Source organism: Clarias gariepinus, chromosome 6, assembly GCF_024256425.1.
Source record: "Clarias gariepinus isolate MV-2021 ecotype Netherlands chromosome 6, CGAR_prim_01v2, whole genome shotgun sequence".
NCBI lineage: Eukaryota > Metazoa > Chordata > Actinopteri > Siluriformes > Clariidae > Clarias > Clarias gariepinus.
Genome location: NC_071105.1, coordinates 17,588,571 through 17,611,905, shown reverse-complemented (window position 1 = coordinate 17,611,905; position 23,335 = coordinate 17,588,571). Strand labels below are relative to the sequence as shown.

General features: G+C 36.3%; 1 protein-coding gene across 6 annotated transcripts in view; it reads right to left on the bottom strand.

Moving 5' to 3' along the window:
- Nucleotides 1-2,741: 2,741 nt before the first annotated feature.
- The window catches only part of rad18 (RAD18 E3 ubiquitin protein ligase), a 60,804-nt gene continuing 40,210 nt past the window's right edge, over nucleotides 2,742-23,335 (bottom strand). For 2 of the 6 annotated variants that reach the window (XM_053498648.1, XM_053498650.1), the window contains one exon: nucleotides 20,090-21,811. In XM_053498648.1, the coding sequence (XP_053354623.1) occupies nucleotides 21,757-21,811 (55 nt within the window). In that variant the 3' untranslated portion in view covers nucleotides 20,090-21,756. Of the gene's footprint in view, nucleotides 2,987-12,054; nucleotides 12,102-20,086; nucleotides 21,812-23,335 lie in introns of those variants that run through there. The other 4 variants (XM_053498649.1, XM_053498645.1, XM_053498652.1 and 1 more) reach the window with 4 other exon arrangements.

The following is a 23,335-nucleotide window of genomic DNA, read 5'->3' as shown; positions in this document are numbered from 1 at the left end:
CAGGATTTGGCCCAGAAGTTGATTGAGAGCATACCCAGTGGAATTCCAGAGGTTCTGAAAAAGAAGGGCCAACACTGCAAAAACTGACTCTTTGCATAAATGAGAAACAACTGAAACAAAGATCTAAAAGCAGTTTAGTAGCAAATTTTGTGAAAACTAATATTTTGTCATTCTCAAAACTTTTGGCCACGACTGTACATGCTTCCAGCCAAACACAGAATCTGTCCAATGGTGGTTTACAGTATAGTCAGTGCCACATACAGTATGCTCAGATTAACTAGCAGATACTATACCTTCAGCAGCACTATGCCTGACCAATATGAAGCACATTTAACCCAAATCATAGTTTAGATTAGGAATAGCAAAGTAAAAATAATAAAGAATCGGGAACAAATTTGGAATAATTCTTGATGAAACAATCAAGAACCGAAATAATAATTAAAAAAAAGGCACAGAGGACAACAGTGGCTTGATACTAAGAATGCAAAAGTTGTAGCTTATTTCCTAAAGATGTCCGTATGTGGTGGCTCTTGATGCAATGACTCCAGCCTCACTCCACTCTTTGTGAAGATCTCCCAGGTTCTTGACTTTTCCTACCGCAAGTTTTTCATCCAGTCAACTTTCCATGAATATGCTTCAAATATGGCACTTTTTCAGCAATGACCTTTAGGACTTACCCTCTGTGGGTGTTTGCACTTTTACACTTTATCTACATTACACATACTTTAAACAAACACTATATTTATACTGGTGGTAAAGAAGTTTAGTTTCTTTAAGGCTGCTGTGAAACAATGACCACTGTTAAAAATGTTGTATAAATAAAACTGAAAAGTATTGAATAGTAGTAAGCACTGTTGCCTTGCATCCCTAGAGCTGGGGGTTTGCATCTAGCCTCCAGTCTGTGTACATGGAGTTTGCATTATCTCCCTGTGCTTGGTGGGTTTCAGATGCTCCCCTCACAGTCCAGGCTATATTATAACTTTTGTACATTTCTAAACAGGTTACAATATATAACCTACCCAATGTCTATATATTTTTTTCTGGTCAGTCTAGTTGTTAGTGTGCATCCAATGAAGCTAATTCAAATTGTAAAATAAAGCTTTAAGCTTTACATTTAGGCTAATAGTATATCGAAATACATACAATTACTCTCATATAATAACCCTGCAATGCGAAACAAAACAAAAAACACTAAGCAGTCACATTTCAATCACCATACATGGGAGAAACTACAAGTGACATGAGTGACTGTTTGCTGGTACAATTGTAAAATAGAAATGTGGACACATGTGGTGTTTAAATACCTCAGCAAAACTGCTGTTCATCTGACACATTCTCAAGGCAACACCCACTACTGCATCTTGCTGCTGTGTTAGGAATAAACTCTGCTCAACTTCGCTTGCTTCATTGATGGACTGTGTAAAGGGTGGGTTAGTGGTTATCACGGTCACCTCACACTTCCAAAGTCCTGGGTTCAAATTGTGCCTTGAGTCTGCATTTTCTCCTTATGGATAGAAGATTTCCTCTGGGTTCTCTGGTTTCCTCACAGGGTCCAAAGATTTGCCATATGTGCTTGTGATAGACTGGCACCTTATTCAGGGTGTACCTTGCCGTGTGCCCCAAGTTCAGGATAAGCGGCATATTGTAGATGATGGATAGATGGTGTTAAGGGTATAGCAAATTGTATATGTAAATATATATGGATATATGGTAAAATATACTGCATATGGATAAGATGGCTAGTATGTAAAGATCCATGGTAGGTGTAGTAACCCTGCAATGCAGCTTGAAATCATTCTCACTCCTCAATGAAAAAAAGAACCATGACCAATACTTACACAATGTTGTTGTTACAAAGATAAAAGACTACAGCTATTTAAATGGTAAAAAATTTAAAGAGATGAGCTAACTATTAAGTAGTTTTCTCTGCCTTATTTCCATCTGTTATTCAAGGCCTGCTATCTGGCTTTAATAAGACATCAAAATTAGAAGCACAGGACAAGCTGTTCTTCAGGGTCTACAGTCAGCACCATGTTCCCCAAAGCAAACACATCAAGTTCTATGTTAGATTCCTCACGGTTGCTTGTTGTTTTTAGATGCTTACCTAAACGCATGTCTAAAGCCATGTTTTGCCTTTAACCTTTTACAGACGTCATTACTGATGCAACAGACGAAGAACTCAAAAACATTCAGGGAGAATATCTTATACTCAAAGTTCTGAATCTTCAGTTGGCTCAAAACCATTTTTCTTTTTGATCTTTACATTCATATCTTGATTATCATATAGGGTGATGATAAAGGCTGTTAATCCCTTCTGCACAGAGGGAACATAAGTGCATGTAGTGGGAAAGGGCAATGGTCTTGCAATCAAGCAAAAAGTAAAAAAAAAAAGGGCACAGAGCTTTGCATAGTTAGAATCAGTTGGAAATATTGTAAGAAAATAGTAGGGCATCCTTGCTGTGTGGGTTATGTCTTTTTTAGATTGCTACAGTATAGTGTGCATGCAGAAAGCAATGCTAGATTCAGATAGCTGGCTAATATATGTATTTTTTCTCTCTCTTAATTTGCACATCTATGCTAAAGCACAATGAAGCTATAAAAAAGAGCCAGTCATATGTTTATATCAAGTAATTTTTATCATTCTTAAGAGCGTGTTGATCCTGATTTAGTTTTATGCTTAAATACACACATGTAATTACAAAAATAACAAAAATAATCATAATTTACTGGGACACAACAGACAACTTTAAAAATAGATTTTATTGTTCAAAATCTATGTACAAATTCTGTTCTCAAAACAGGGAAGCATGTGTAAAGGTATTAAAAGGTGTAGTTTAGTGTTAATTTTAAATCGAGTCCAGGTGTCATGGGGTCTGTCTAGTTTTGAGTGCATGTTTCCGCCCACAACAAGAGGATTCTCTTACTCCCAGCTAACTCCCGGGAGTCTTCATCACTGCGTTAGTCTCTCAGACCACTCTCTGGGACCCTGCAGAAAGAAAATCAGAGAGTTAACTTGTCTGCCCCACAGTAACACACAGCTCTACTGAGCAGAAGATATAATTTAAGAGAAGTAAACTTTTCAAAAAAATAAAAAATAAAAAATCAGAGCAACATCAAATGTCTAGACTTGAAAAGCCTACACCAAGACAAGACTGCATATCGAAATAAACAAGTGTTCCCTTGAGTGGTTTCATTATACTGCCGTGCCCAATCTGTATCATTTTCTCTGCGAGAGCCTATCAATCGGCTCTTTACACAAAGTAAACGACAGTATCGGATGAAAGAACCAGATTTTTTTTCCTCCCCGTACCGCTTTCTCAATTTAAATAAGGCACAGTAGGGTAGTTGGTATCATTGCTGCCTACATACATACAGCTCCAGGGTCTCCCGAGCTCAGGTTACTGTCTGAGCATGATCTTTCTGTATGCGCGTTTCCTCTGGGATGGCTTGGTATTTCTCTAGGGTGTTTCTGGGGCAGGTGCTAGAACCATTGCGACTCTGCCTAGGATATAGGGGGTATTAAAAATGAATTAACAAATTTTAATTTAGGTCTAATTCTGTTTGCAATTCACTCTCACACACAATTTTTAAACAAGATTATGTAAAAAAACAAGCAAAGGCTGTATCAACAGAGTCAACCATGCAGTGAACCATAGAGGATATTCAAATTTGATTACAGCTTGATATGAGGCTAACTTGGATAGCTTTAAGTAATCTGTTCTGACATGACATTAAATATTGCCTCACATTTCTCTGGAAGTTCAGCTGCAGCCCGTTCACCTTTTTTTACCCTTCAATCTTCTCTCTGCTCAAATGCTTCTTCGAGAGCTTATTGAAACACTGAGCCCAATTTACACGGCTCGCTTTAGAAAACTTTTCACAATTAATTAACACTAGAACTAAGCAGCTTCTAGGTCGATAATCCACCTACATCATTTCCTGCAATCATCTCACGCAAGACAACTCAACGAGGCATGATCAGAAGGGAAGTGGGATAGCAAGCAAGAAGGAGGCAGTGAAGTGAAGAAAACCTGGAAGAACACAATTTCAGTAAACAGTACACAGCACCTGTGGGAGATCAAAACCTGGGAGGATACACAAGGTATCGATGTATGATTCGGAGAGCGGAATTAACTAGTGAAATCTAATTAAGCGATTGTGTGGGGTTCAAGCAATGCATGCAGGTACACTTCAAAACACTTATCTTTTTAAGATTAAATGTAGGGACTTGCCAGGGCCACCACAGCCTCAGCATTGACGTGTTTGAAGTTAGACTTTGAGTGTCTAATAATCTGGGGAGATCAAGCCAACTCTTGAGTTATGTCTCCTTCTGGGGTCTTGTTTCTGATGTATGACTGATTACGTCTGACGTATGTTTAAACCTAACTTCATCAACTCTGATGTTAAATACACTTTGTAACCTTGAGCAGTGACTTTCCTTCACAGCTGTTTTTAAAATTCAATTCACGTTCACGCAAAAAGGGATACAAGGACAAAAAAGAAAACAAAAAACACTGTAAATTCACCTTTAAATGAACTAAAAATATCTCCGAATTATTTACAGGTGCAAATTTCTCTGTATTTATTGTACAAATAACTTGTAAAATACTGTATGTTGTATTGTGAGTGAATGATTTTTATTAGATTGGCTTGTTTTTGGTAGTTTTATAGACTCTCCTTCTATCTAATCTATATCTACTCTACTTTAATCTATAGCCAGATTGTTTTCATATGAAAATATCAAAAATACTATACAGGGCTTCAAAATAATGTAATATAATACAATAGTAAGGTAAAAGCAGAACCACTGTAGGTTCTGAGGACCTCCGTACATTCATTCAAATCATATTGAACTCCACACCCACCCATCTTTTCTTACACACCGTCAATAGATGACAATCTATAAACCAGGTCTGAAGGTACAGTACAGCATCATCTTCAATACGTCAATCCTTCAATACTTTCTCCCTCATTTAAACCCCCGGTCACACTAAAATAAATTGGATGAACGCAGTAAGAACTTGTGCAACCTGGCAGGAATGCAGCAGAAACCAGTAAGGACGTACAGTGAAACCTCAGCATACACGTTTGTGCCTTACGAATAGAAAATTTGCATCGGCATAGAAAGCATTTTTGGCATATGAACGAATGAATGAACCCAAGTTGTGCTACATCCTGGAGCCGTTCTAAATTTGTTTGCATCAGTGGACAATTTTTTTTTTTCAGTCAGCAAAAGCGGTTTCGACCCACCTTTGCCTATGGCATGCGTTTAAAAGCTACGTGATTTTTCGTAACATTATTTTGTAATATTTTTTGGTGGCTGGAACCGATTATCTGCATTTACATTATTTTTTATGGGAAAATCTGTATTGCAATTGCCTCCAGCACAAATTAAATTCATATGCAGAGGTTCTACTGTATTACGGTCTCCCTTGGACATTTTTGGACATGTTTAAAGAAAACACTGACGAGCACGAGGTCAAAGCAAGATGCAGGAAGAGGAGTTCCCATTGGGACTTCATGTCATTGTTGCCGTCAATGGAGTTCTCACGAGAACATCTTTACGCTTGGGCTAAGATCATGGTAGGTCCAGGCCATATTGTAGAAGACCTCATCAAGTTCATATCATGTTCTTTTTGTGCATACCAGTTTATGGTGACCATGCAGGAGGTTATCAGCTTGTCTATGTCACATTCAGAGAATTTAGTACAAGTACTAGATCCAATTTTAAACTATAATATTGTGATGAAAAGCACTGTGTATTTTTTTTTTTTTTTACCACCCTGCCGGACGCAATGACAACATACTGTAGTAAGTGTGTGAGAAGCAACTGGTAAGAGTAGGTGCGATATTGATCAGACATGGTAATAAATCAGTTCAATCTCATAGCACATAATGAGCACATGATCATGTGGCTGATGGGAAACTTGTAACAACGTGAAATTTCTAGAAAGTAGGATGAACTTGATAAATGCAAATTTTTCTACTTTGACCCCGTTCCCACATTGTTATTTTTTTGGATGCAGTGGGACTTCCTGGCCTCCAGTGTGACAAGGGGTGACATGATACATGGCGATGCCAAAATGTGACTGTGCTTTGCGGAAATGTTCGTGTCACGAGGTTGAAATCAGCATAATTTTAATTCATGCATCTTATGTAATTTCACTATTTAAACATTAAAGGTCCCACTCTAAACCGATTTAAAACATACTGTATAAAGAACACAAAGGACAGACAGATTCTTACATTATTTCATTAAAAGCTTGCACTTGGGAAGTGACCTGTATGGCTCTGGATCTCAAGGGCTGAAAAATATATACTGCAATAACACAACATAATAACATTTAAAAGCTCTTGAGTAGGTGTCAAAATGACACCAGCTTCATATTACTAAAATCTCTAATGGCTGAGAAATAGGATAAAGAATCTGTGCATTTCAGCCAAAAGCTCTGTTTCTGTTTAAAATTATACCTGCTGTAGAGCTCATTGTGTTTCAATTGACAGTTTCCCCCAGGTCAGACACATTTACTTATTCAATCAAATTTAGGTGAGAATGTATGTATACAAATCCTTTGAACATTTTGTTATTAATATTACATTTATTTTATTTTACTTTATATGGACAAACATGCACATTGTTTTGCACTGTTCAGGACAAAATCAAACTGAGTTGAACTGTAAAGGCAGTATCATGAAATGAACTGAAACATGGCTGGTGTGTATTGTTACGAATTGTTTAACTGCGAATAAATTATCTGTAGCTGTGAAATAGAGTAAGTGTAAAATAAGAAATAAAGTAATAAAATAAAGACAATGTGTCTAGGTGTGCAATTGATACTTTTGAAGAGTATCTGCACATTTCATTGTGACAAAATAAATTATATTAAAAAAAAATAGGTGATTACACTGAATATTTACAAATGTTTGCTAGGAAACCATAATGTTTTGATATACATGGAAAGATGTGCCTGGTAGCATATGAATGAATAATCTAGGATGCTTGAGTTAAATAAAAGAAATAAAAAAATAAAAATAATTAAAAAAAAGATAGAAAATGAACCTTGACAGCTTTACTTTCTTCCACCCAAGTTCACACTACAAATCACAAACCGGGCAAAACCCTTCAGTAATCAAAGCACATGTAAAAATGGGATGTTGGTCACAGAGCGAGACGCGGCAGCAGTCGGGTTCCTGGTCAACAAGCTGAACCGTAAAGGCCATTAAATATCTCCTCTACATGGTACCCTCTGTCATAGTTATGACACTTTAGTTAAAACAGCTTTATTGAAAGGAAGCAAACGGCCCCTCAGATATACTTTCATTAGTCTAAGAATGGCTAAAGCTCCTCAAAGCTGCTCCTCAGGGGAACCGGTCTTCGCACCCATGGAGGACAATGTGACCATTTGAAACACCATTATAAACCACTTTGCACTCCCTGGACAATTATCTGTGAAGAATTTTTAACAAAGTAGCCAAGTAAAATATTTTTCAGATCGGTTCCCAACGAGTGGAACTAATCAATTTAGACTGAAATAGCTGAAATAGGCTTCTTTGAGCAGCAAGAGCTCGCGTGCCAAGGACTTTTATCCTTGGCTTCGAGGGGCAAAGTTAAGGAAACTGCAAATCCAAAGTGACATGCAGAAATGAAGTACCTTTTTATCAAAATAGAAACAAACTTAATAGTGCAAAAGGTTTGGACAGCTGAGAAATTGGGTGGAAAGCCAGTGAATTAGAGAATAGTCTATTGGGGAAATCATATTTAGAAAATGAATTGAAATAGTTTCTTTGCAGGTTCTTGTGTATCTGTGTAAGCTCAACTGTAACTAGTTAACATTAGCTTTAATCCATCACTCATTCTGGTTTAAATGTGTGTGCTGTTATAATATCCAGCTTTTATGTAATTTGATATCTATACAAAATGGTGATGGATCGGCTGCTGACTACCCTCCCTGAAGAAACTACTCAGCTCTCAGTTCCACAGCAGAACATACAACATGCTGAAAGACCCAACCCACCCTGGACACCAAATGTTTGACCTGCTGTTTTCTGGCAGATGCTTCAGGTCCACCAAGTCGCAAACAAACAGAGCCATTTAAGAAGTAAACACTAACAAACAGTGTCACTGAACGTCAGAAACTGCTTACACAACACACATCCACACAGACTCACCTGCACCTTACTTCATATTGATTTATTCCCAAATGCAAAAGAGCTATACAACAATTCTACAATACAGACAGGTTTTATTACATTTTTAATTTATATTTATAGTTAAATAGTATAAGCCTAACAATATTAAGAGCAATATAAAAAGCAACAGAGCAACATCTTAGCTGCTTTGATTTTTCAATTAAATAGTACTATTGGATCATATGTTTTATATTTGTACACTTATTCCTATTTTGTTGCCCCCTGTACAATGACAATTTCTAACTATCCATCTATCTATGTCGATACTGTATATATAATTACATGGTCTTTCCTGAGTTATATTTCTGCAGTAAAGGTAAGTTTTGGTCTTGCTTTACTGAGATGTTCTTCATGAGAGCCAGTTTCATCATGGTGCTTGATAGGTTTTGCCAATGCACTTGACAATACTATTCTTGAAAGAACTATTCCAGAAAGGCCGTCCTCTGTGTCTTAAAATAACAACTGACTTTTGTTGTTGCTACTTAATTACCCTAATATCATGTGTGTTATTTGATAGTTTTAAGAAATGCATTACTGTTCTAAAATGTAGAAAATAAATTCAAACTTGTATCAATACTTCTGACTGGTACTGTGTCTGTGTGTGTGTATGTGTGTGTGTGCAAGAACATGTGCTTGCATGCATGTATGTTTTTATGCATGTGTGTATGTATGCAAACACACATGCACACATTCATACAGTATACGCAAAAGGATCACGTATGTTACACACTTTTTGTTCACTTCTCACCAAACTGACAGCATTTCAATTACCAGTTTTGTCAGAGGGTTTATGACAAGCTGAAGGTTGCAGATAAGGTTTCTCAGTAAAGAAAAACTGGCCTAGGTAAAATCTTACCCAGAATGTTGCAGTAATCTTTAGCTTCGCACCCTCAATGCACACAGATTAATTATGAATGTACAGTTTTTATGAATTTCCCTTTTATTCTATTTTAAGCAGAGAGACCATTAATGCCGGTGGCCTGGTGTCACATGGTGACAGCTTCCAGAGAGAAGTAAACCAATCATATGTTGAAAAAAAATATTATTAGCTTTAATTAGTGGTCAGGCTTCAGGAAAAAGGAATTAAGGAAATTTTATTTCTGCACAGGTCTCAAATGTTAATAGTTTCATATTTAGAGTTGAACTGATTGAAGCTTTGCAAGTAGGCCCTATTCAGATTATTAAATTAGATGAATGTAACATTTGAGGTTGGCAGATCTTATTTGACTATAGACCACTTGCTTTAAAACAGAGTTAAAGAACTTATCTTTAAAACAAGCAGATTGATGAAGCATACTAAGTGAAAGATGGTGTACAATATATTGCAATAGCAAAAAAACTGAACCATAAACTAAATACTTAGCTCTGTTTTGTCATGCATGTTCAACTGTCGTGGCAGCATTTATATCTACAGAAAAGTCCATATTCAAAATTGAATATGGATTTAAAACTTTGTCAATTGTGCCCAACTAATAACATAAAATTATGCAATTCTAAAAATGAATAATAAAGCAAACAGAAATACATAACTGTTTTATGCATCACTTTAGAGACATCTGTTTCCCCCCATTTTTGCAGCTAGAAAGCCTGGAAGTCTAAATGATGTTCAATTTATAATTTCCATGTCAAATTCAGCAAAATCCAGGCTACAGTACATTTCTACTTCAATCTACTTAACCCAGGCTTTGTGAAATTCTCATGAAGTGTTCGATGTGATAGTCAATGTGATACCAACTAATATTAATAAAATAGCATCTATTAACACATTTATTTAAAATGGACTATTAGTGGCCTCCACAATGGTCATAATTTTACAATTAGTATTCTACATAAACAAACTAGCTAACATAGCAAGTAAAAAGATCCCTGAGAGTCATGGTTGTAAGAGTACTATTTCATCAAATCATATCTCCGGTCTTCAAGCTCTCAATGACGGTATTGTTTAACTTGGTCTCTCAATTGCAATTCTTCAGCACTGTAATTCATTTAAAAAAGTTACAAACTGTTGGGTTAACATTGTTTTTCGCATACTTTCTTTTATATTATATTATATATCCTCTAGAAATCAGTTCTTCTTGATAAATTTCCTAGGGGTTTCAGAGCAGATTGGCCTGATAATTTAACAGCCTTATAACATTACCAGTAACACTGGGTAAATAGTGGATGAATGTGTCTCCACAAGTTTTTTTTTTTTTTTTTTTTTTAAAGAAAAATAAATTGATCAAGATCTGGAATCGGTTCTGTAGTCCAGTATCCAAGGTAATAAGCTAAGAAGCTTTGATAAAGGTGGAGGGAGTCAATTATGAAGTAAAGGAAAAAAAAACAGAACAGGGTATTACCATGAATAGTTTGTTAGGACAGACTGGAATAAGAGCTCTTAAAATACCATTTGCAAACTACAAAAAGTATAAATAACTGTCAGGGTTAACATCTATCATGTATATTTTAATCAATTAATTCTGAAGATGCAGAACAAGGAAATAGGAGGCAATGCAAGCAAAATTACCCCTCCTTATACTTCTGCAAACTTAAAAATGATGTACTGTAAAGTCTGTGATCACTTCAAATAGTCTTTAGTCTATTGTTAGTTTGTTCTCTGTAAAGTATAGGCTTATAGATTTCTATCCACATTCTGCTCCATTCTTAATCATTTTCTGCCTGCTGTCTCTGGCTCTTTATCTCTCTCCACCAGCTCTCTAAAATCAAGCAGGCAGATCATTTGTTTGGGCTACGAAAATGTTCATACTTCAGTATTCACTGTAACACTATAAATAAAACACTTCCTTAGCTTGGAATTCCTACCTGGAACATCAAGAAATCCTCAAACTCGAGTTCAAACAATAACTTCATATCAGCAACATAGCCTTATTGACCTCTCTCTCTTTTTCTCTTATAAAATAATAATAGAATGCCATATGCTTTAAATTACTCAACATTAAAAATAGTAGTGGATAAACCATCAGATTTGCTCAATCATATTCACTCTGTTATAAAACGCAAGCTTTCAGGGAAGACATCTGTTTGCCTGCCCCCCCGCCTCCTTTTTTTTTTTTATAGCTAAAAGCATGAAGGTCGAAATGACTTAATTCATTACTTTTAATTTCCCACTTCTGTGTCAAATGCGGCCTAAATCATCTCAACTCTCTGGCTAGAACACATGGAGTCAAGTCAAGTTCCACTTAATTATGGAAGCAAATGTGGGCCTGAATTAGATCTTTAACATATGACATGAGGAAACTGTAGCTCTGAGCCGAAACATTTAGAAACAACTTTCTTACGTCTTGTGTCAAGAGCAGAAATACAAGGTGTTCCCTTAATGGTACATTTTAAATAAACATATTAATAAATGCTAAGTCGATATCTCATTCACTATTACATTAAACGGTTTATGTGAACTTCACAAAGCCTTGGTTAAACAGATTGAAGTAGAAAAACAGCTTCCTCATCATATATAAAAAATGCTATTCAGGTCTTCATTTTCTCCCATAATTAAGTGGAGTGTGATTGCATGTGTATTAGCTGGAGAATTATGATTTTGCTGAATTTCACATGGAAATGGTATCATTTAGACTTCCAGGCTTTCTTATAAACGTTATTAGGAGAAGAAAATTACCATGGATATACAAAATTATCAACTGTTTAAATAATTATTAACTGTCACAAACACTTAAGTTTGATTATGTTATTTATAATGTTTTAGGACTTGACATGAGACTATGCAATAATTAAGATTCCACTTGTTTGGTCTTCTAGCTAAATCAAAATTGCTATTATTAACCATACACCTGGTTACTTTTAAAATCAATAATAGTGCGATTAAAATGTCCTTTTTAAAAATAAATGAATATTAGAAGAATGACTTACACAAGTAGCTTCTTTATGGTCTTCAATTGAAAACATCAGAAATGGAGCTACAACACAAAACCAAAGAAATATTTACTTGGCATTCATACATGTTGAGAATCAAAGTGAGACAAGGCATTTTGATAAACGAGAACATCCGAGCAGTGATCACCAGCCTTGTGCCTTGAGATAAGCCCAGAGTTCACTTTCCAACACTAATCCAGCTAAGCTGTTCTAACTAATCTTGTAGACAGATTTTCTGGAGCAGGTAGGTGGAATAAGGGCTTGAAGTGATCTCTGCAGTACCAGGTCTAGGGAGCACTGCTACAGGAGAAACAAATGGAGAAGAATGTCACCATGGGCTAAGCAAACGTTAAGCGATGACCTGTAATAGAGTAAATACATGTCAATTGTATTTGGAAAAAAGTTGTCTGGTTACATCATTTAGTCATCTGCTGGTTTTTCAAATGCTTCTCTACAGTATATTGACAAAGGGTGCAGGCAGAGCCATTCTTTGAGATGAAGACAGATTAAGGAGCTGCCAGAGCAGACTAAATTAGCCAATGATGGTCTGCACATGTGACCATTTTCTGTTAGCAGTTTCATCCATCATTTTTCAAGTGTTCAAGAGAAGTGCTCATTTTTCACATTTAATTCAACTTAACAGACAAATAAATAAATAAAATAGATAAAACCCTTGTAAGTCAAGAGTTATACATACACAGGTTCTCGAATCTTTCTACAGCAGGGAAAGCAAAGGGTGGATCTAAATCCAGGTCTACCTATGTGGTAATTACAGTGTTGCATTGCACTAATGAAAAGCATACAAATAGAACAAAGCACATGTTCAGGTCAGGACACAGTGAGGAAATTGAAAAGCTGGAGGTGGGTGGTGAGTGGAGAAGCTTCACCACTGATGTAATGAAGAGGCAGGGCAAACAAAATTACAATGGGAAAGAAAATTAAAAAAAGTCTTTCGTTTCCTATAAAGATAAAAAGATTGACGGTAATTTCATGCAGTCATCTTGAATGCTTTATATGTTCTCAATCTACTGTTATTTCTTTCTCTGTAATGTACAGTACATGACTATAAATTTTTGCCCCTAGTCACACTTAACTCTATTCTTTCTCCTTTTACATTTTCTGTCCTTATCCATATATCTAGTAAAAAACATTTATTTAACTTTAGAAATGACAACAGTAATGATAGCAATAATAATAATAATAATAATAATAATAATAATGCCATGACCATGTAGAGCAAGCACATCAGGACTGCATCACCATAGCCATAAGAGAATGAAATAAATCTGTTGTAACAGACCAGAGTAATCAGTGACTGACTACATCTGTGATCAGTTTATTTTCAGCAGTTTCATTCCTTGTACACCTCCAAATTTAGGGAAAATTGTTCACAGTAGATTAATATGTAATGCATTTAAAATGATTACAACACAAGCATGAAGAATTATCAAAATAAAGTTCATCATGAAAATGAGTGAAACTATTGGGACAGCAGGAAAACACTGATGCTTGAAAATAAATCAAATGTACACTTTAATATACAGTAAGATGCTTCAATTTAAGCATAGCTACAAAACAGTCATGTAAAATGTGTCATGCCCTCAGTGCTGCAATACCATGAATTATCATAGTATTAAATCAGCATCTTCTTCTTTGTCTTTCGGCTGTTCCCTTTCAGGGGTCGCCACAGCGAATCATCTGCCTCCATCTAACCCTATCCTCTGCATCCTCTTCTCTCACACCAACTAACTTCATGTCCTCTCTCACTGCATCCATAAATCTCCTCTTAGGTCTTCCTCTAGACCTCCTGCCTGGCAGTTCCAACCTCAGCATCCTTCTACCGATATATTCACCATCTCTCCTCTGAACATGCCCAAACCACCTCAATCTGGCCTCTCTGACTTTATCTCCAAAACATCTAACGTGGGTTGTCCCTCTGATGAACTCATTTTTAATCTTATCCATCCTTGTCACTCCCAAAGAGAACCTCAACATCTTCAGCTCTGCTACCTCCAACTCTGCCTCCTGTCTTTTCTTCAGCGCCACTGTCTCTAAGCCGTAGAGCATCGCTGGTCTCACCACTGTCCTGTACACCTTTCCTTTCATTCTCGCTGATACTCTTTTATCGCACAACACACCTGACACTTTTCTCCACCCATTCCAACCTGCCTGTACCCGTCTCTTCACCTCCTTTCCACACTCTCCGTTGCTCTGGACCGTTGACCCCAAGTACTTAAAATCCTGCACCTTTTTTACCTCTGCTCCCTGTAGCCTCACCGATCCTCCTGGGTCCCTCTCATTCACACACATGTATTCCGTCTTGCTGCGGCTAACCTTCATTCCTCTGCTTTCCAGAGCATACCTCCACCTCTCCAAATTTTCCTCCACCTGTTCCCTGCTCTCGCTACAGAGCACAATGTCATCTGCAAACATCATAGTCCATGGGGACTCCTGTCTTACCTCATCTGTCATCCTGTCCATCACCAGAGCAAACAAAAAGGGGCTTAGAGCCGATCCTTGATGCAGACCCACCTCCACCTTAAACTCTTCTGTCACACCTACAGCACATCTTACCACTGTCTTACAGCTCTCATACATGTCCTGCACCACTCTAACATACTTCTCTGCCACTCCAGACTCCCTCATACAATACCACAGCTCCTCTCTTGGCACCCTGTCATACGCTTTCTCTAAATCTAAAAAGACACAATGCAACTCCCTGTTACCTTCTCTGTACTTCTCCGCCAGCATCCTCAAAGCAAATACTGCATCTGATGTACTCTTTCTAGGCATAAAACCATATTGCTGCTCACAAATGCTCACCTCTGCCCTTAACCTAGCTTCCACTACTCTTTCCCACAGCTTCATTGTCTGGCTGATTAGCTTTATACCTCTATAGTTGCCACAGCTTTGCACATCTCCCTTGTTCTTAAAAACCAGCATAATGGTTAAAAATGAGTGCAAAAACAGCAAATCGTGTGTCTTGTAAAGAAGAGAAGCCCAAGAACAGACCCCTGAGGAATGCCTTCGCAGATGAATACCAATGAATTGTTGCCTGTCTCTCAGGAACATTTTAGAAAAACATCAAAATAACACAGAGCGGGAAGGAATAACTAATCAGGACTGGGGCAGGTGCAGGTGGTGCAAGTCTTCAAGGTTATATCCAATCAGGAGTCCATTCATAATGCAATACCAAACTAGTTTCAGCAAACAGATTACAAAGCTCCAAGTAATTCACTCCTGCAATTACCTCTTCATTTTAGTTGAACAGAGCAAAGACTCTACAATCATTTCAAGACAGCTACAACGAAGGTCTAATCCATGTGATTTTCTGTATGCACTGTATGGGTAATAATAAAAAAAACAAAAGTTTTTTTCCCTAAAGACAACAAAAGAATAAAACTGCATAAACTCTTGTTTTGTTCCTCTTTTTTCTCTTGTGAAGCAAGACAGCCAGTGTTTATTTTTATCTTATAGATAAAAAAAAAAAAAAAAACATTTTTATTAATAAAATTTTTTACTATTTCTAATCTCCCTATACAGTAGAATAAACTGTACGCTCATCTATCCAGGTGCCTAAAACCTGATTTAAGTTTAATTTTACATATAAGCTAGATTTCACATTTACGAAACATACAGATTTTTTAAGGAAACAACCAACTATGGGTGGCAAGGCACTGTCAAAAGATCTCTGGTTTGCGCACAATCACAGGTCAGGAGATTGGTGCAAAAAATGTCAAATGCTTTATCACCACCTTTAAGCACAGTGAAGTCTATTATTAAAAAGTTACAGATTTCTGATGAGGCATAGGGATGTGAACACCCGTCTATATGATGAAATTCAGTGTAACATACGCCCTGATGGGCTGGCAGCTTCAGTCAATTTTCATATTTACCATCACGATCAGTAGATCATAGGGGTTCAGTGATTTTCAAACATGGTACGAGTGTTTGTACTAGACAGGCTGGTGCAAGTATTTTTTATAAAAGCAGATTTTCACACACAAAAGTCTAGTATTTACTCAAAAAAAAAATGCATCCAATGCACAGATGGAAAGCCTTGTGGAGGTCAGCAGAATAGCATCTTAGAATGCATAAAATGGTAAACCTTAAAGAGAATGTGCTACAAACAGCAGAACACCACATTAAGTTCCAGTTCCGTCAGACAAAGCTGAGGTTGTAGTGGGCACAGACTCTCCAAAACTGGACAGTCGAAGCCTGGGAATGTGGCCTGGTCAGAAAAATACAGATTTCTGATGAGGCATAGGGATGATGGGGTTAAAATGTGGAGTCCATGGACCTGATCTGCCTCGTACCCTCAGTCCATACTGATGGAGGTGTGTAATGGTGTGTGGGAAATGTTTACTTGGCACATTAAGTTCCCATTAATCAATCAATCATCGCTTGAAGGCCAGAGGCTATTTGAACGTTGTTGCTGACCATGGATCATCCCTTCAAGGCCTCAATTTGGCCATCTGTTAATGGTTACTTACAGCATGATAATGCACCTTGTCACAAAGCAATATCTATTTCAGACTGGTTTCATGAAAATAAATTCAATATTTTTCAGTGGCCTTCGCAGTCAGGAAAGTCATCCCAGACCTTTGGGATGTTGCAAAATGGAAGATTCGCATCATAAAAATTCACCTAAAAGATGTGAAGGAATCGCATGATGTAAGGATGCCAAAATGAACCAGATCTTCAAAGTAAATGTTTCAGATAGCTTGTGAAATCCGAGTCACAAAGTTTTAAGAAACAAAGTAAGGCCTCCTTAGGATTAGACTGAGCATTTCTAATAAAAGTGCTTGCTGCATGTATACTCACTACACAGGGTTTGCATCATTTTATAAGACTACTTGTTCTGCACATGTCTTGCTGATCACATTTGAACATTCACAAGGTTAATAACGCATCAGAAACAGTTCATATTAATTATTTCTTAAAAGATTTCTACTAAAATTTGGGCACAATAACAGAAAAAAACTATAAAATGTACAAACCTTCACTATTCAAAAGTAAAAGGTTTAAACAATACAGTGAATTCTACAAGATGAGCTCTACATCTTTAAATTCTATTTTAACAGAGGCCAGAAAGTAGAAGTAGAATTATCCCCTGCAGATGAGAGAAACTTGAATTTCTGCACGCACAGGGTTAGAGCACTGTTTGGTTTGGACGATTTATGAAATTGCAACAGACCACACAAAAAAAATTATATTAGTAAGTCTTAATATGATAGTTTAAGCCTAATAGTTTTCTAGAATTTTAAGATTAGTACACAAATTTTAAGCGGTCCTAGAAAAAATCTCAGTGGACTATTGCAAATTCCTGGAAGAGTGGGAGATTTGCTGAACTGTTATTTTGGGTAAAACCAATAATGCCAAAAGCTGAAAGAAGACCATGAAATGTAGAGCTAAGGTCAACAAGAAAAGCCCAAGTGTTAAATGCAGCAAGGAAGAATGTGTTAATGACCTGTAGATGATCAGTCTCAGTGCTGAGTAGATGATGGAAATCCATTTGATGATGTAGACGCATTGACTTTAGACTTTAACAAGTGTGGTTTAAGGGCTATCAATATTTATCTAGATCAGCAGGATCTATACCAGATGGTCAGGAATTGAATTGCATCTTAAGGTCATAATATTACCTTTAAAAAAGACCATAAATAACCAAATTTCTTTTTTTTTTTTTACATTTGGTAAGACAGTTCCTACAACTGATTTACATACTGTGTTGTGAAAAATTAACAAAAAGTTAAAAATCCCTAATGACTGTGCTAAAGTGAGCAGAAAACTCAGGCGAAAAGAAATTTTAAAGAATTTTATACAGTTTATAATTGATATAGCTTTTCTTCTGAAAAGGTGTGAAAGCAAAAATAAATCATAGTTCAGTAGAGCAAAAGGGCAACAGGGAGCATCCATTTATTTACAAAAGAAAAAAAAAGGTTCTGGTTTTGTGTTACATGCTGTTGATTATGGAGGATAAACAAAAGGAGCAGACAGCATTTATGTGCTCTGTACAAGTTATTATTCACAGGTATGTTTGATAGTGTGGTTTAAGTGTATCCAGGAGAGTAGTGGGAGAAAGGTCTTTAATGTCTTATCGAAAGCATAACAGTTAAGACGTGTCAAAGTGATAAGCTAATAAAGTGTAAAGATGCAGAAAATGCCTTATAAAGCTTATAATGGGAAAAAAAAAAAAAATCCGAGAAGCATAAACAGTGACCATAACAGTAAAAAAAAGATTCTCACAAATATTCCATTTGACGCCCTTTAGCTTAGATGTGCAATGTGGTGCCTAATTCATGTATAAAAATGATTCCTCATGCTCCCAGAACCACACTTTCCTGGAGTCCTGGAGTATTCCTGACCCATCCGGGAAGAAAAACTCAATTGATGTCATAACCTGATAGGAACATTCAGGTCATCAGCTGACTTAATTTTATTGCCACATAACATTGCTGAGTCTGGATCTGACCAATCAAAGATCCTTTTTTTTTTTTTTTTTTTTTCCAATGAAACTTGATATCGATTCATTATTCGTTTTATATTTTTTCCATGAGTTAAGGGTTCACCACTATCCTCGCAGATGTTAATAATGCGTTGAGCAATTCTTAACCCAATTCCAGTAATTTTATTGTTTTCATTGCTTGATGCAGGCCAATAATTTGACCTTTCTGAAACTGCGATTTCTTTTTTGGCCAGACAGTGAATAAACATGTATTACAAAATATCCTGGTTACCGAGCTAGGACCTGTAGTTACTAGCTGGTGATGTGACTGCTGAACACCTAACAAAAGAATCATGGAGAAACAACAAACCAGCATATGAAATTCATGCTGATATGATGTGCAACTGGACTGGCCTCAGAAAATAATGACAGTGTCCTCTGGATATGCATTTCCAAGACCGCTGGCAGTCACATCCAGGTGAGACAAAAAAAAAAAACAAAAAAAAAAAAAAGTCTTTACCCTTCTATTTTATGTTGGATGAAAAGTGACAGAAGTGCTAATTCTCTTTAAGAAATCCAATCCTGGTTAAAAGACTCGACAATGTATTCTGTGACAGTTTTGGGATTTCTTGTGAACATGTGGTACAAAGACCAACTTCTTCCACAAAAAAGCTAAACAATGAGAAGAAACAATTAGCATCTTATATATACTGTGTATATATTATATATTAAAAAAAATCATTTAAATTTAACAAGAGTAAAGTGATTGTTGATTTTAAGGGAATTATAAGTTCAGTCCTTGGCCAAAAAAATGAGATCATTTAAATTTCAATGCAGTGAGTAGCTTCTCTTGTCATAAAGAACCACATCAGAAGACATACTGTATCCAATGCTTTAAAGCAATAAAAAAAAAGTCCATATTGACCCTATTCCAAAGTGATGGGCATGTCAGAATAAGAAGAAAACTGTATTAATCAATGTACCCGTCATGCATAGTGCAAACTATCAAGCCTCTGAAGGCAGTGTTATGATTTGGGTTTGCTCAGGTCTAGGCTCAGTAGCGTCATGTGGCCATAAAATGAAGTCAGCTGATGACCTGAATGACCAGGGTGTCCTATTAATGGATTTTTTTTTTCTTTTCCTGATAGCATGGCCATATTCCAGGACTCAAATTGTGCAAGAGTGATTCTGGGAACATGAGGAATCATTTTCACATTAATTGGCCATCACAGAGTCTAGACCTTAACCCAATTGCACAAAATTGGTAAAACAGTAGGACATGTGCCACAGTCAAAGCTAAGTGTTACAAAATTACAAATCTTACACTACTTTTATTGAAGCTTAAATAGACCATCTGGAACAAACACTTTAAACCTGACTGTTCTTAATATTATAGAAATTGACAGTGTATTTATTTTCAGTGACTTTAGAAACAGTTCTAACCTACAATCTTTCAGAAAACTGAACCATAGATTCTATACATACATTAACTCTATAGTTCCACTACTAAGCACACTGTCTGGGCAAAAAAAAAACCTAATGTAATATTTAAAAGTAAAACCGAAGAAAATATTTAACATTTATGTTTTACAAGCTAAAGCAGATTAAAAAAAAGCTGTAACACTATTCAAAGCGTCTGAGGTCAGCATTCTTCATTATGGTAAAAAATTTTTATGATTAAGCATAAAAAAGTTGATTTGGCTCTAGAACAAAAGAATACTTTATCAGCTGGTGTAATTGGACAAATCCCAATGCATAATCCGGATTAAATCCGATGTAATTATATTCAGTGCTAGCAAGTATGATTAAGTCCACAGTGAAGAAATGAACCTTATGGTTATGTGATTTTGAATCCTTAAACCGATCATACAGTGTACATTTTTTTTATGTAATTAGACAAACATAGCATTAAATAAAATAAAAATCTTTGGTTTGTTATAGTTTTGTAAATGCAAGTTAACATACTAAAGAAACTAAATGGTATAAGAATCACTGCTGTAAAAAAAGAATAATGACTGGATATTTTAAATCCTAGTAAATCACTGACGGGAAGGTGGTCAAGTACAGAAATACAGAACATAAGAAAATAGCAAATCCCCAAAAAAATCCTTGCCTTTGGACTCTATAGCTATTCCTGAAACTGATTTTAATCAAACCTCTCAATTTTTTTAAAATAAAAATATGATTGCCCAAAAAGGCACTGCATAAAAATATTGCACCCGTGAGCTCATGCATATAGAAGTTAGCATTCACTCCTCACACCTTAGTGATCCATGGGTCACTGTTGCCATTTTACTGTTTGTCCTTCTTTGGAACTTTTGGAAGGTACTACACCTGTGCATATCAAGAACAACCAAAAGACCTACCATTCTGAAGACAGTCTGACCTAGTCAACTAGCAATCACAATTTAAGGTTGTCAAAGTCATGCATATCCTTTCACCTCCCTGTTTTTCCTGCTTCAAATAAATCAACTCTAAAAACTGAAAGTAGTCCACTATTATAATCACATCCCTTCACAGGTGCCACTGTAAACTGATAATCAGCTTTATTCACGTCACCATGCAGTGTTTTTAATGTTTTTGCTGATTAGTTTGTGTGCGCGCGCACACATACATGTTCTTAAATATAAAAAATTCGATCTTTTGCTTTTTTTTTTTTTTTTTTGAAGACAGTGGACCTGAAGCAATACATTTTGCACAAGTCACCAAAAGTGTGTACAATACATATACGTGCAAATAGTGCAAAAATATAGCTAATGTATACCGTTATATTTACTATTTTTTCTTAAGTTAAAAAAATGATAATATTTTTAAAAATCAGTGAGCTTAGTTTTTTTTTGTGTGCGTACTGTATTAACAAAGCAGCCCTGTGCTTGCCATGATGGGCACAGCGTGACATAAAACAAAACCTGTCCACAGGAGGACACAAATAAAACAGATTTTTTTCCTTATATACAATATAATATCTTGTTTAAAAAATACTATATGTATGCTGTTGCACATATGGTTGTTTTTTACATATAGAAATCAATCCAATGGCAGAGAAGAGAAATGAAGCACAAGTATTCTGCAGTCATACAAGGGAGGAAAAGAGAGACAATGTGAGAGAAAGAGATTCTACTCCACTGTATACACTGAACTGTACATCTTTAAATTCTTTTGGTACTGCATTGCACTTTCATGCATATTGCACTTCTGGTGACGTACTGCATGCTTTCAATTCATCCTCATCCCTGTCAAACTGTCTTAAATCAGCAATGAGATGAAGAGATATTTTCCTTTTTTTCTGGAGGGCTCTCACAGGCTCTGTAAACAAATAATAATAAAGAAATAAAACATTAAAAAAAAAACAGATTTAGACATATTTAAAGAAGGCTACAAAGTGTCTGGCAAACAAAAGCTTTTTTCCCCCCCATTCTTTCATCTTGGCTTAATTAGTTTACTTCTTATGACTGAACTGGTAACACAACAAACAAATCCCCAAAAAAGTGCCTCACAGGACTCAAATGCAAACAGCATTGAAGGATGGCAAATTTATCTGCACAAAATGTCCACTTAATCCCTCCCTGTAGAATAAGGAAAAAAAAACGACCTTTTCTTTAAAAGTCCTGCTGGGAAACAGTTATTATTGGGCAAACAGCACAACGTAAGGTTGAGCATCAAGGAGTATTTTTAACATAAGAAGGGGGGGGCGATACTACCTATATGAAATCAGCAGAATTACACAGTATGAACCTTTTACACAAGACCTATGTGATTTGTATGTATGTTATTCCTAAATAGATTAATGTTTTAAGAGAAAAAAAGCTAATTCATGACAAGTCCTTACTGTTTTAACTCATCACCTTTCCATTTTGAGAGCACCTTTCTTAGTGCGAGTGCCTTTGATACACTTTTACCTAAACTAATTCTAAAAGCTCCACTCTTTTCTCACTCAAATCACTCATCGTCTAAACCGCTTTATCCTGTCTTCCGGGTCGCGGGGGCCTGGAGCCTATCCCCTATCCCAGGAGACTTGGGGCACGAGGGGCGGTATACCCTGGACAGGGTGCCAATCCATCGCAGGGCACACACATATACACACTCTGGGCACACTCATTCACACACTACGAGCACACTCATTTACAAACCCACCAAGCACAGAAAGAACATGCAAACTCCATGCACACAGGCAGGAATCGAGCCTGTCCGGGAATCAAACCCAAACCCTGAAGGTGCACGGTGACAGAGCTTATCACTACACCAACATGCTGCCGACTACACTCTTCACTAAACTGAAAAATATTTTTTCCTCTATTACCTGAAATCAACCAAAAAAAAAAAAAAAAAAAAAAGACAAAACTGCATACAAAGATTTATTTTTCCAAGTCACAGCAACAACAATCTAGCTCTACTTATAACCTAATCTACTTGTCAAAATAAAAAGGAATAAATAAATAAGTGAATTGAAAGAATTACAGAAAATCTGGTCTCAATTTTTTAGCATCATTTACATCAGTGTCAGTTTTTTTTATTAAAAGTTTCATTAGCTTATGTAAACATATTTATACAGTACACTACATAACATCTAGTATCAGATTAAAAAAAAAATGTGTAAATTGTTACAATGTACCTTCCCGAAAACACCTTACAGTAGCACACTTACAGTACCAGACAACATTTTAGATCTCTTTAGACAATTTGAATCACTTCTATACTTCCAGCGCGCTAAGAGTCAAGAAAATGATTAATATTTTTAAAAGATCGGGGGGGCGGGGGTGATTTAGCCATTGCTAGTACCACATAACAGACACCAAGCTGTAAAGCCAACTGCCTGCATCTTTTTAAAGC